The sequence below is a fragment of the Physella acuta genome, unplaced genomic scaffold (assembly GCF_028476545.2).
Source record: "Physella acuta isolate Inbredline_101_S28 unplaced genomic scaffold, ASM2847654v3 ptg000592l, whole genome shotgun sequence".
Taxonomy (NCBI): domain Eukaryota; kingdom Metazoa; phylum Mollusca; class Gastropoda; family Physidae; genus Physella; species Physella acuta.
Window position 1 is genome coordinate 207,252 of NW_026732111.1, and position 15,029 is coordinate 222,280.

The 15,029-nt window shown below is 31.9% G+C and overlaps 2 protein-coding genes across 2 annotated transcripts; one reads left to right on the plus strand and one right to left on the minus strand.

Moving 5' to 3' along the window:
- Positions 1-213: 213 nt before the first annotated feature.
- On the minus strand, positions 214-2,274 carry LOC131947322 (uncharacterized). Its single transcript, XM_059308519.1, has 4 exons — positions 2,121-2,274; positions 1,819-1,923; positions 1,475-1,528; positions 214-325 (listed from the first exon to the last, which is right to left on the minus strand). The coding sequence occupies exons 1-4, from the start codon at positions 2,256-2,258 to the stop codon at positions 281-283; spliced, it is 342 nt and encodes a 113-aa protein (XP_059164502.1). The 5' UTR covers positions 2,259-2,274; the 3' UTR covers positions 214-280.
- Positions 2,275-4,826: 2,552 nt separating this feature from the next.
- LOC131947309 (leucine zipper protein 1-like) lies at positions 4,827-11,444 on the plus strand. Its single transcript, XM_059308500.1, has 8 exons — positions 4,827-4,973; positions 6,000-6,098; positions 6,289-6,415; positions 7,014-7,139; positions 7,332-7,816; positions 8,003-8,107; positions 8,338-8,392; positions 10,306-11,444. Exons 2-8 carry the CDS (start codon positions 6,000-6,002, stop codon positions 10,692-10,694), a joined length of 1,386 nt encoding a protein of 461 aa, XP_059164483.1. The 5' UTR covers positions 4,827-4,973; the 3' UTR covers positions 10,695-11,444.
- Positions 11,445-15,029: the final 3,585 nt, after the last annotated feature.

The following is a 15,029-nucleotide window of genomic DNA, read 5'->3' on the forward strand; positions in this document are numbered from 1 at the left end:
AGACACTTCAAAGTAAAGTTCTTCCCCTTTCTTGATGTCTACAACCACTGACCCAGCAGCGCTAGTTTCGGCACACTTCACTTCTACAGACATACACCAGCCCACACACCAACTCTAATCTGTTTATTTTCATATTCATGTAGACTGACACAGATAAGATATAAACCATCATGTGGTGATACAAATGTTCCTGTTGTTTGATTAAAATGTTGACCGTTGTATTCTCTAATTTCACCAAATGTTTCAATCCGTGAATACAATGTGATCATTGTGTTGTCTTTCAGGTGGATATAACAACCATATCTGTTACATGCTGCACGTTTATCTGTCAAGCAGGAAAAAAAACGTGTATGTTTTGTTAAACGTTTCTTTACATTGTTACACATGCGTTAATCATTTGTTCATTATTTTTTAGTTTAGTATAACTGATAGTAAATGTATTATATAATAGTTAGTATTGGGTAGTGTATACTGTTTACGTAGTATTTATTGGTTAGATTTTCGTAGTGTGTAATGTTTTGTTAGTATTTAATAGTAAGTATTTGCTACTATTATATTGCATATTTCATTTTATTTCCTATATCATCACCATTCAACTAATCAATGAGCGTTTTTTAGTACCATCCTCACCAAAACTGTGAACGCGAAAACGAAACAAAACTCCGTCACAGTTTTTGTCTTAAACGGGTACATTTAAAGTATTAAAAAAAAGGAAAGGTCACTGAAAAAGAAAAGCAGTCACGAAAATTGAACGAGATAAAATTGTTAATCATTGAGTAGCAGTAAGTGCAACTGTGTTCAGTTAAATTTAAGAAAGTTTTATTATTTTTAGAAAAAAGGCGTTATATTAAGATTGTAACGAATGAGCTAGTAAGTGACTGAAATGTGTGTGAAGTAGACCAGATATTAGTTGGACATACTGTACATCTAACCCCCCCCCCCCCCCCCCCCCCCACTCGCCAACGTCTTAAGTTAAGCTCGTTGGCTGATTCTTAAAGTAATTACATTTTATACAAGTTCATTTCTTTACTTTTTCCAACATTTTGTTTTTATCCATTTTTTTTACTTTTTTTCTACAAAATACAAAACACAAACACAACTGTTCATAAACTGAAGTCTTCTGCAAATCCACAAAATAAGATGACCTGGTAAACTATCAACTAATTACCTGTGACAAACACAAAACAATAACCAATAGATAAGGACATTATACCCGTTAAATGGGGATGTGTTTGACATACCCTGAGAAGGAATGAAGATAATTTTGCAAAGAAAGCTGTAGACTAGAATCGATAGGGAAGAAAGAAAGTGGGCCGGCCGAAAGATCACAGACGAGAACGGTAGAAGTAGAAGCTAATGACCTCAGCTCACGAAAGGAGAGCTGCCCAAAACCCAGTCTGGTGTCGAGGTGTGATTGTAGCCCTTTGTTCCTCAGGGGCCACAAAGTATTAAGTCAAGTACTCAAGAAACTTACCGATTGTATGATTATCGTTTGAAGCCTTATCATCTCACTTTCAATGGCCTCCAGCTTAATTGAAAAAACATATTTATATATGTTAAATGTTCTTGCTAAATAATTCGAGTTTATGATCTATTGATATTGATAATTATCACGCTAAACAAACAGAAACGTGTAATATAACACTGAGCTTGCAACTTAGTACAACACCTTTAATGGAATCTAAAATAAATGATTATAAACTTGGCTTAGAAAGAAAAGATAATATGCATTACTGGCTCCATGCAACTGTTATTAATTTTATAATGTTGGCTATTTTAATATAAATCAGAAAACAATTTTACTTTAAAGAAACGCACCTTTTTAAAACTTTGTTCCCTAGTTTCAAACTTCTTGTTAAAGATTTGAATCAGTTTGTCAATGGGCATCAATCTTTGTTGTAGGAGTTTGTACATCATACTGTGCTATGATTTTAAAACAAAAATTATAATTATGTCTATTTCAAATGCAGATATTTGATATTCTAATTTTTTTAAACGAATTACGGTTTCATAATGGAAACACACATAATGTGTTTATGTTGTAATTAACCTCATCTTTGTAGAGTTATATTTAAATAACATGTGTACGAACTATTTTGAAAATGTGATTTTTGATGTACCTTTAACTGTAATTTATCTATCGTGTTTGCTGTATCGGTCTTCACTTTCTTACTATCTTCTTGTAAACCAGAAATAATTGTCGATAAATGTTGAATTTCTAGTGTTACACTGTCTGTTTTATGTGGGTGATCTTTCATCTCTTTATTTATTTTGTGTAAATTGTTTTCAAATTCTTTTAAATCTAGAGACAGTTTGTCTAGTGTTTTGTTTGACTTGGTTTATTTTTCTTTTTAACTTTCAATTTCTTTGTTCAGCTCCTTCACTTTCTTATCTTGTTCACTCATTTGTTTTCTAAAGTTTTTTAAGTTTAGATTTTATTTTTTGTTTAGTTGTTCAATTTTTGTTGTCCTATCACTCTGTTCTGTGACATAGTTGTCTCTCTATTGTTTTATTTCTGACATGTCATCTTCAGTCTTTTGTTGCGTTGCTTGAAGAGAAATTATAGCTTTCTCGAGAATTTTCACTCGATTTAACAAATCTGATTTGAAAAAGATTGATTTTAAATTAACACAAATAGCATACAAGTTTTAAACAAGTTTAAGAAGCTAAAATGAGAGTTATTCCCACACACTAGAAAACAAAAACAAAACAACATGTTTATTTAACTATAGTATTAAAACAACTTATGTAAGCGTAAACTGTAAATAACCTTTTAGGCGACATTGGTTACAACACTTTTTTAGCTAATATTTGTTTTTTTTAATTCTAAAAAAAATCTCTGACCAGTTTGAGATTCCTTTGTGTCTGTTACACCAGGTGTCTTGTGTTGTCCAACTGTCGTAGTAGACTGCATGTTGTATTCTGTAACAAAAAAATGTTTGGTCTGAAGATGGGTTATTTAAAACTTATAAGCAATTCTTTCATTGGTAAGAATATATAATTTCATTTAGAAAGCGATTGTAAAATATAATATTTTTGATCAGGACAAAGACTATCTATCAGTTTCAACTTTTCAATACTATTTTTACTACATACTTTATCAATCTAAAATAAATATATTTACTAATGTCTTGGTTCAAAAATAAACATCACTTGCTTTTCGTATGCTCCATAATAAGTAAAAACTATTCACTCAAAAAATAACGAAATACCATGCCTACATTTTCCGTTATATGTTACATACTTAATATTTAAAAACTAAAAGTAAAAAAACAACTAAAAGTTGAACCTATATGTAGCTGCCAATTCTAAAAGCAAGATACAAACGTTCACTTTACCAGCTAGAATATCTACATGTTCTATCAATGTAGCATTCGCAGATGTTACCAAGGAAACTACATCTTTAAATGGCATATCAGTGTCAGACGTTTTATCCATCCAGTTCCTGGTTTTTAGTTTGATCTAATTAATTAGAGCACATAGATTAGTAGATAAATAGTTTTCGTTATTAATTCAGTTAAAATAAATGTTGGTCGTGAGCAAAGGCAGTAGCCATAATAGTATTTATTTAAAATACAGATTTATAATTCAAATGAGTTCGATATAAAATATAGTATTGAAAAAGCATTATATATATATATATATATATATATATATATATATATATATATATATATATATATATATATATATATATATATATATATATATATATATTTAAAATAAATGTTCGTCGTGAGCAAAGGCAGTAGCCATAATAGTATTTATTTAAAATACAGATTTATAATTCAAATGAGTTCGATATAGAATATAGTATTGAAAAAGCATTATATATATATATATATATATATATATATATATATATATATATATATATATATATATATATATATATATATATATATATATATATATATATATATATTTGATTTACCTTGGTGACACAATAACTTAAATTACTTACATGAACATGCATCTTCTCTAACTGTTCCAACAAAATGTTCAAAGATTCATGGGTGGGGTTGTACTCAGACATCTGCATGTAAGTGATAGATAGGCTAAATGAATGTTCATTTTAAAGTTACATCAGTATGCGTTATATAAAGTGGCACCACTAAATTGTTGACCGATAATTGGGTTGAAATCATTGATAGCTAAGGTATTGAATAGTACACTCTCTAAGTGTGGTACCAAAAAAAAATGTTATTGACTGCTAAAAAGTGCCACCAACCTTTTCAACTGGAGCTCGGGGGGGGGGGAGTGATTTTTTTTTCACTCACGTCAATAGATATAATTTAAATGGGAGGGGGCACAAAGTTGATAGTTCGCCCCGGGGCCGACTAGGGTCGCTACGCCTCTGATAACATATAACTGCAGATGCAATAGTCCCAGTGAAGTATTTCAACGTAACAAATGTTACGTAAATGACTGTTTTAACTTTCAGCTTAAACTTGCATTTTACCGCCTCGACAGTTGATATATCGTGCTTCAATTTCGCATGTGAACTTCACCCCCGTTAGTCGCTGTGTAAATAATTAAAACGATGTGCATGAGATTGAGATCTACAATTGTTTCCTTACCTTTAGATCGATGAAATAAATTTCTTTTTATGGCTGATCTACACGTAGTTAAATCATCAATACAAGAAAGATAACTCTCAAATTGACAACGCGATCGGGAAAACCCGCTATTATTAAACAGAGGAAGCAGAGTTTCTTCCAGGCATCTCTTCGGGGGGGCCCCCCCCGAAAATTTTTTACCGCCCCCCCGAATGAAAGGAAATTTATATAATTTATATAGAAAATATATACTTTTAACAGTGTCCGCCCCCCCGAAGAAAGTTTACCGCCCCCCCGAAGATTTCAAGTGCCCCCCCGGAGAAAAAAGTCTGGAAGAAACACTGAGAGGAAGTTCAGCTACTGTACACAATTCCAGTCCTTTGATTCCCCACAAGAAGACTAGCCCTACTCAAGGTATTGTTAATCTTTAATCTATTTCATATATTTTTAAAACAGCATTTCCTTTTAATATAACCAAACAACCTAAAAATAATGAATTTTAAACAAAATCAAAAGCTCTTATACTTCTTCAATTCTTACTCAGTTCAGTTATTATAATTATATTGTCTTAATTATAAAGCTTGATAATATATAATTTCTTTAAAATATACTTATTAATAGAAAAGTATGTAGGTCGTTTTATAAAAAAAAGTATTTTATTACTGTATATTTAGGCAATTCACAGACAAATTGTAAAATACTTCATCACAACGCTGGATAGATAATGAAAGTGAAAAACGGAAATACCCAAGTGTATAATTTTAGCAAGCAGGAAATAACATAAGTGAAACCAAGGAAAACTATCCCATTTTTCTGATATGTATTACATAATTAACTACATTAGTTAACAGATCTAAATACAATACTTGAAGTATATATCAAAATTTAAATTAGTTTTTATTTTATTGTGGATTGCCAGTTATAGTTTAATAATTTAGGACAAAAACTTAGTCTTGGTAGATTTATAACTCATGTATTAGATTTTATCTTTGTTATAATTAACTCCTTCTTTACTGAATTAATTTAATGAATTATCCTATTACTTTTGGTACACTAAAATTATACTTGACTCAAGGAAGATTATAAATATATAAAGGATTATAAAGATTCACCTTAAATTAAAATAATTTATGAAACCGTCAGTAGATAAAGGGTGGCACTTGAAATTTTCGGGGGGGGGGGGGGGAGGGGGGAGGCGGGAGGCGGACACTGTAAAATTACATATTTTTAATATTTCGTTAGGGGGACGGTAGACTATTTTTTAGGAGGCGGGGGGGGGGGGGGTTACATTGAAGAAATACTTCTTCTTCTTCTTCGTTCTCAATTTTCAGTGTTGGCAGGGATCGAGCCTTATCTGCCAGAAGAAACACTGCTTTAGATTTACTTAGTGATGATGACAGATTTAACATATTTTTTAAATTTAGTGTTATTAAAATTTAGATGTCGTCGAGAATTCAGGTCAAGCTTGTTACAGAGCGCAAGAAATATTTGGAAGAACAGATACAAGTTCTGGAACCTGTTTTGGGAAATATGAAAAATGTAAGTCATTACAAACTAAAAAAGTCTTCGTAATACTTAAAATTTAAAAATCATTTTATTCACTATAAAATAGATTTAGCGTTTTTCGAAGTGCATGTGTTAAAAAACACAGAACAACAAAACGTGTTTAGGAATATAGCACTTCAACACGTGACCAATTGACAATATTGTTGTTGTTTACTTCCATCAGGTTGTTGCAAAAAGTAAGGCGTGGCTAGAAGAAAAAACTGACCAATCATCTGTCAGCTACATCGAGCTATCACAAGAACTGGACACAGCAGCCACGGCCTTGTTGGATGTGACGTCACATATTTTAGGTCAGTACTCAAATAGTTTTTATAATTTAAAATCTCAAAGCCTACTGTCATGTGTCATGTGTGTTCAGTAATGAAGTGTTTCAACTGAGAAAAATGCAACGAAATTGTTTTACAGCTTAGTTTACAGGCATTACAAATACTAAGTTAAAGAGATATAATTTTACTGTCTAACAAATCACTTTCCTCTTTTCTATGAAATCGACGTCTCATTAGTGAATATTGTAAATCATTATATGAACACAAAAAAAGATTTTTACAATCACATCGTGTAACCTTATTCGCCCTAAAAACAACTTCGAAGAGCCTTAAATGTCTATAGAACTTAAATTTTTTTTTTTTTTAAATTAGTTTTTATTATAAAATCGATAATCTTTCTTGTAGAAGCTAAATTTAAAACTATATATAGTTTTCGTTTTTTTTTAAATTGTGTTTTTATTCATTTTGATCATATTCAAAGTTCTTTTTGATCACAGTGTTACATGGTTTGCGTCATAGTTTAACTAGCTAAAATAGCAACATTTATTGTGTGTAGGCTACTATAAAATCCCTGTTGAATTCAACTGCAATTAAAATAAAATTCTAAACCCCAATCCACCAGATGAGGACAACATGGATGTCAACAAACCAACGCCATCTTTACCACAGCCTGACACACAGACAACAGCAACATTTCTAACAGTGGAATCAACAAGACAACTCAAGACAGAAGTTCAACACACAGCTGGTATATTATACTATGCTTTGGTAAAACACGTTAAATAGCATCATATACTGGATATAATTTTATAATATATGTACATGTATTGTATTTTGTAAACAAAGTTATGTTTGATACTATGGTTTAAATTCGTTATTAACACCCAAATTTTCAAGATTTCGGACATTTTAAATTACGTATATATGTGACTATTCTCAGTTAAAGAACATCCTGACCTAGAGCGTAGACTCGCCTATATTGAAACAACACTATCTTCACTACAGGATACACAACACAAGTCTACAGATGACATATCAGAAATAAAACAATGGAGAGACAACTTTGTAACAGAACAGAGTGACAATTGGGTAAACATTGATCAACTGACTAAAAAACAAAAACAGAATTTTAAAAACCTCAGAAAACAAATGAGTGAACAAGATAACAAAGTAAAGGAGCTGAACAAAGAAATTGAAAGTTTAAAAGAAAAAGAATCCAAGTCAAATAAATCACTAGAGAAACTGTCTCAAGATATGAATGAATATGAAAACAAAGTGCGCAAAATAAACAAAGAGATGCAAGATATAAGAGACAGTATGAAAGAAGAAATTAAAAGCAATTCTGATTTGATTGTTTCTTTACAAGATGAAAAGAATAAAATCTTGGACAAAACATCAACCCAATTTGAAAAGTTACACTCAAAGGTAAATTTTAAAATTGCTGTATTTTTTGTACACAGTTCTATTCTTACTGCAATTTAATTTACTTTAAATTGTTAAAAGGGGCAGTTGACTAACTTAACCTATAATCATAACTTTTATATAAATGCTAATTGTATGTGAGTTTTAATATACAATAAAAATAGTTGAATATATACATCTTCAATTTAGCACAATGTAATGTATAAACTCCTACAACAAAGATTGATGCCCATTGACAAACTGATTCAAATCTTTAACCAGAACTTGGAAACTAGGGAAGAAAAATTAAATAAGGTATGTTTGTAATATGTATAAAAAATCATTTGCAACATTGATAAATCCTAAATTACTCCAGTAATGTCCATAATTTTTGGGAATTCACTAATAAATAGTTTTAATAATTAAATAAGAATATACAATAAATCATTTCCTTTACTTAAAAGTTACCATTAGCTATTGAAGCTGGTGAGTCAGAATACATGTGATATTTTCATTTATTTCGTTTACGCTTTATTTTAATTTAGCTGGGTGAACTTGAAAATACTATTTCAAAGTTGTCTAACGATTTTCATCTCATAGGTAAGTTTGCTTTGTAAAAAAATGTTTTTAAAACTTATTTATATAACAATAGTGATTTTATGACAATTTTATCTATTGATTTTCTCGTTTAAATGTAACAATAGTAAAAGAGATCAAATAATTCTCAATGATAACCAATCGGTAAAATGTTTTATAGGTTTGTTTACCGCCCACTCTCACGCTCTCTCTAAATCTCTTACTCTCTGCATTTCTATTACACGGACGTACAGCGGTCTACCCTAGTACAGTAAGACATATACAGAGGTGCAGTTTAAAAATTAACTAATTTCAATTAACGTCACGTCATCCCCTTATGTTTCTTATATTAAGAAGTTTTCACATACGAGCCAGATCTGAAAAATAAAAAGTAATAAAATGAAAACATTTATAATTATACATTTTTAACATCTTAGTATCTAATTAATTGGCTGTAAACTGAAATGAACATTACAAAATTAAGAACGAAGAAGAAGAAAGACAAAATGCTGTGCAGATCTTGTGATTAGTCATTATTAAGTAGGCCTACAACATAATAACTTTTGTTCTTGTATTTTTGTTTCGATAGATAAGCCATATATAATTAAACTATAATGTGAACACATACGGACTGCATGATTATAATGGGAGTCGGACGATTTCCCGAAAGACACTTGCCGGATGCGACAATGCACAAAACCCATTTGCCCGAAGGCCGTTTGCCCGAAAAATGTGAACATTACTGATTACCAAAAGTCATTTTTAATCAATTTAAACTTGAAATGTTGATAATTAAATAAATGTCTAACCAAATTGAAAGGGAACAAAATACTATTTAATATCTGCAAGCAGGCATTATGAATTAATTAGTATTTGCTATATTATAGAAAGTGTAGGGTCCACATCTTTTGCTATCTATAAAACAAGACGAACATATAATTTTCGCTTATCTTAGGTTTTTAAAATGATTCTCATTTTGTGTATTATGTAATAGCTTCAACACATTATCTAAACAAATTAAATAAAGATCAAATATAATTGACTACTTTTGGTTTTTACATTCGCCGCCTAGACCGCGCCTCACTCTATTGTGAAATGATCACCACACCAGTTAAATACCACACCAGTTAAACGAAACAAAATAAATCAACCAAACGCGACTCTTTTCAATGTTGTGAGACGCCGCGCCGACTACACCGTGTCATACGTGCCGTATAACCACCGCAACACGTCGGCTAAACTAGGTTTTCACAACTTACACCAAGAGAGCATAAAAAACCGCCGTCAACATCACATTACATAATTAAAGATTAAACTTTTTTTTTACAGCAATTTCTCAATTTTCAAACATTACATGTTAAATTTTACACATTTTTAAAAAATATAAACAAATTTGTTTTTTATACCCAGAATTGTGTTATCAAAATGTCAAACTTGAATTGATTAAGAATGTCTATTTGATATTAACAAATGCCCATTCGGATGTTTGTCGCATTCGGGCAATCGACCTTGGAGTAAACGGCATTTGGGCATGTGTATTTCGGGATTTTGTCGTACACCCGGTTTTAGCATAACGTATTTAACATTTGTTGTACGTTTTGTTACGTTTTAATTGATCTACTAAACTGGTAGTGTCAATACGTGGGAAACTATAAGCTAGCATCACACAAACTGAGGACTACTAAACTAGTGGTCTAGTGTTTCAATTTATGGTCTTTGACAAAGTTAGGTAAACATTATGGATTCTTATATACAGTTTAATTTTTTGAAAAATTATTGTTTGATTTGGGTTTGTCAATTTTACTTACATTATAAACTGCATACAAAACACATATAATGACATGATAACATAAACTAATGAAACGAAAATTTACAAATATTATGGATCAAGTAGTCAGAACATTCGTAAAATTAAACATATGTTTTCTAATCAACAGAGTCATGTGTAGGTCACAGATATGCTTGTCATGTGAAGCTTGATCGCACACCTATCAGTGTTGGATTTATTATTTCAAGATTCTGGGATGTACGTGAATATAACGGTCAACATTTTAATCAAACAACAGGAAAATTTGTATCACCACATGATGGTTTATATCTTGTCTGTGTCAGTCTAAGTGAAAGGGAAGGTAAACAGATTGGAGTTGGTGTGATGAGTGGAAACAGGTGCTGTGCGGCTATAGAAGTGAAATGTGCCGACACTAACGCTGCTGGGTCAGTGGTTATTGACATGAAGAAAGGTCAAGAACTTTACTTTGAAATGTATCACGCAGATCAAGGCGCAGCGTTATCCCTCTACAGTAGTTTTACTATCGTTAGTTTATAGAAGTACAACACAAAACATGGTGGATGGTAAATTCTCAAAACAATAAAACATGTAACCAACATGTTAAGCACACGCTAACAACTTACTACATGTCCATAAACATTTAATGGTTAGTATGTTGTTATTTTTAGTCATCATTATACAGTTCCAACTTTTTCAGTGTGATCACCAATTAATATGTTGTACGTGACCACAATAAACATATCTTTCTTCTTCTTCTTCGTTCTTAATTTTTAGTGTTGGGAGGGATCGAGCCTTATCTGCCAGAAAGTTTGAACTCGATACTTTTTTCTAATTTATCAACCATGAGCTTTTCCGACTCGACCATGCTTCCATCAAAATTAAGGATTACGTGTCAACTGGTTATGCGCCATTGAGGCCATTGACTCCGATTTCAGCCTGCTTTTCTTTTTGGGTTTGCTTCCATAGGCTTTGTCCAACCAAGAACAAACTACAAGGCAGCAGTAGTTTGATTTTGGACCCCCAATAAAGATACGAGATACATCAGTTTTTAAAAATCTTTTGTTTCTATGTAAATGTGTATCATTGTATTTGTTAAAAACAAAACCTAGTTTTGTGTGTAAATTTTGAAATTGAAATCCGCATTTTCGGACAAACACAATGAACTATTAAAACATGGAATAAGTTCACTTGGTAACTTAAATATGTGTAAGATATATTTAAAAAAATTAATTCATGATTTGAATTTGTAAATATTGTGAAAGATACTGACAATAACATTTGATTTGTTTCAAGGTAAAAAATAAATATATTACAGTTATTCTCGAAACAAAAACCGCTCTTGTGATTCTAGTGAGTAACAGTGTATGTGAATTAACACCTACGCAAACACGCACACATAAATAGCATATACATAAGTCTGACAATATATAGACCATATTATATATATATATATATATATATATATATATATATATATATATATATATATATATATATATATATATATATATATATATACATATATATATATATATATATATATATATATATATACATATATATATATATATATATATATATATATATATATATATATATATATATATATATATATATATATATATATATATATATATATTGCATGTTGGACATGCTACCCTGTTACTAAGTGACATATAGCTGAGCTGAGTTGATCCTAACACAACCGTTAATCAACCAATATCTTGACTCTGTCCATTTATTTATCTAAATTATACATACAGCACCGCCAATGTTACACAAGCATAATAAAAGTAAGAAACTTTAGGCAGGCAGAAAGTTACTTCGCGTGTAACATGAACATCAGAGTAAAGAAATAATAAGCCTTTTAAAACGTTAGAACAACTTAAATATACAGACATACAGTTAATAAGGAGTTGCATTGTGTGTGGAGAGGCGGGTCTGGGTTTAATTAGGGATTTTTTTTTTAAAAATGCTTAGTTTATTTAGTTGGGTTAAGGTTTAGTGAAGAATGTAATTTTTACGTAACTTAAACAAGGCTACTCGAGTTTTATTTCTTTTTTTAAATGAGAAATAAACCACTATAGCTTACGTGTTTTCGCACATCAAACACAACTCTCAAGACTGTTAAGAAGATGATTCGCGTTAAAATGTATGTCTGTTCGCCACCGTTTTAAAAAATAAAACAAGACCTTATTCTATATTCCAATATAGTCGATCCGTAAATAGCCGTTGCTACTAGTCTGTTTTCTTTGTCTAGTCGTGTTAATTAAGTTAAGTGTGATTGCTTTATTTGTTGTGGCTGTTTGATTGCTGGTTTTTCATATGTTCGTAAGAGTTTGGTTTGCTTTCTGTACTTGTATACAATCTTGATACAAAACAAGTCTACAGCTATCTAATTACTATCAGTGAAGTAGCATGGGCCTGTCTACCTAAGTGTAGGCTACCCATGGGTCTAGTTGATGTAGAGGGACAGGGGGTGGGGTCGTCCGCTGCCGACAGTAGGGAAGCACAAAAAGCGGTAAAAGTCAAATTTAATAAGCTGAAGTTTTGAAGTGTAAACGGTCAAATTTAAGAAATTAAACGAGTACGTCTTTATTCAAATGCTTTCTACATTGATTGGGTAAATGTGAAGTACACTCTTAAGAACCAGAGACCTGGAAAGATCGTTTACCATCAAGATGGGAGAGGAAGGGGTGCAATTCTGTCGACTAAAATCGGAATGATTTATCCTGGACTGGTAGATGACTCTTATAACATTTAGAAAAGAAACCAAGCGTATTGTGTAACGATAAAAAAGTGGTAGGGGTGCGTCGCTTCTTTGCCAAGATAAATGGGGATGATTTATATCGGAATGGTAAGTAGATTAATCATTATAAATCTTAGAATAAAAACCAATTGTATTACCGCGTAATATACGATTTTACTTGCCAATTTTGTTAGAAAAGCTACTGTTCTTTCAATTTCATCTTTTAAGTTTAACCATCTTGCCTGGAAACATGGAATTAACTTGAAATAAATATCATGGATTCGTACGTCGCTACCTAAACAGTAAAATAGCATACTCAGTGCCTTAGTTGTTGTTACCCAATGTTTCTGCTTTTGATAGAAGGCCTATGTGCTTTTTCGGTACGTTCTACTGCACTCGAATAATAGTGCTATTGAAATCCAATGACAGTGCTGTAGCTACAATGTTGTGGGTACTCAATACTGAATCAATGGGTACTGAGTGTTGAAGTCATGTGTACTGAGGACTTGGTGTCACTGTTGTGGGTAGGCCTACTTAGCGCTGGGGCTGTTGGTAATCGATAACATTGTTATAAGTACTCAGCTGTGGGTGCTCAGTATCACTGCTGTGGGTTAGCGTTAGGGATTTACCCTGGACTGGTAAGTAGATGACTCTTATAACATTTAGAAAAGAAACCAAGCGTATTGTGTAACGATAAAAAAAGTGGTAGGGGTGCGTCGCTTTTTTTGCCAAGATAAATGGGGTTGATTTATATCGGAATGGTAAGTAAATAAATCCTTATAAATCTTTGAATAAAATCCAATTGTATTACCGCGTATTATATGATTCCACTAGCCAGCTGGAACTTAGTGCTAAATCTGTAGGTGCTCAGAGTCACTAAAGTGGGTACTCAGTGCTGAAGCTGTGGGTACTTAATAACTATGTTGTCAGTACTGGATGCCTGTATAATGCCACTGATGTGGGTTCTCAACAGCACTGGTGTGGGCATATGTGTCAGCATATTTTAACGCTACTGTATTGATCTCGAGGTGTACGTCTATTGTAAGTGTTATTATTGTCATGGTCACTGTGAAGAGCTATCTTTGGTGGTATCCAGGATAGTGGTCGACCACCTCACTTCCTGTTGTCGTATTTAGTTTTTATATTCTTCTCATATTTTACAATGCTATTTCAAAGCTAAATTTTTTATATTGTACCCAGCAGCATGACCACATTATTTCAGCATCGTTCTGTCCATATACCGAGGTCAATGAAACAGGTAAACTCTACCTCACCCGCCTCATGGCCCGTAACGTTCGAAAGTGTACATTATATATAAAGGAGAAGACTGTATTAACATCCTTCCTTATTTATAGCTTGAAGCAACGACAGCGACACATTACTTTCCTGTGTACTTGCTTGGCACCCAAGTACAAATGTATGTTTTGTTGCTGATGTCGCAAAAACGCGACAAAGCGTAACCCAAAGATAGCTTCTTTAATTATTCTTATATGTGAAATAAACTGTTAATACACATAAAATAGTGAATAATAAAACTATTAGCACTTTTGTAGCTTAAATTGACACCTCATTTAGTAATAATAATCATTATAAGTTGGCTAAATTCATGAACACAATTTTTGTCCATGTGCTTTGATCAACGGAGTGTGACGTCATAAAAAAGTTAGAAAACTAAAGTATAAAACTATTTATGCGAAAACTGACAATATTTCTGCTTGCGGATCAACTGTAGTTCTGTTGAAGAAAGGTCAAGAACTATATTTTAAAGTTCAACAATCAAGACCAGGGTCTTTCCAGCAAAAAGAGAGCGGTTTTACTATTTTAAGAATTTAGCTGAAAGATTAAATATGGTTGTATTTGTAAACCAAAAATTTAAAATCAAAATATTATCTCAGTTGAATATTATCATAAGGGTTCATTCTCGCTATAAGCTTATAATTATATTCATACACTGAAGAGGTAACGGCGTGGCTATGCGGTAGAGTAAAAGTTCTGCTAACTCGAAAGTCTCAAGATAGAATCTGGATCCAGCAAGTTCAGCGTCCACGAGTCCGCTTAGGTCTAATGTCCACCTAACTCAATAACTGAAACTTCTGTTCATATGCCGAGGTCAAGAAATACAA

What these genes read in the sequence shown, in the direction of transcription:
- LOC131947322 (XM_059308519.1), bottom strand. Translation starts at nt 2,258, where the DNA reads ATGAAAGATCACCCACATAAAACAGACAGTGTAACACTAGAAATTCAA. An exon ending in TAGATAAATTACAGTTAAAG is followed by an intron (nt 1,924 to 2,120) that starts GTACATCAAAAA and finishes TTAAAATCATAG; the next exon opens with CACAGTATGATGTACAAACT. An exon ending in GGGAACAAAGTTTTAAAAAG is followed by an intron (nt 1,529 to 1,818) that starts GTGCGTTTCTTT and finishes TTTTCAATTAAG; the next exon opens with CTGGAGGCCATTGAAAGTGA.
- LOC131947309 (XM_059308500.1), top strand. Translation starts at nt 6,000, where the DNA reads ATGTCGTCGAGAATTCAGGTCAAGCTTGTTACAGAGCGCAAGAAATAT. An exon ending in AGAAGTTCAACACACAGCTG is followed by an intron (nt 7,140 to 7,331) that starts GTATATTATACT and finishes GACTATTCTCAG; the next exon opens with TTAAAGAACATCCTGACCTA. An exon ending in TTGAAAAGTTACACTCAAAG is followed by an intron (nt 7,817 to 8,002) that starts GTAAATTTTAAA and finishes TCTTCAATTTAG; the next exon opens with CACAATGTAATGTATAAACT.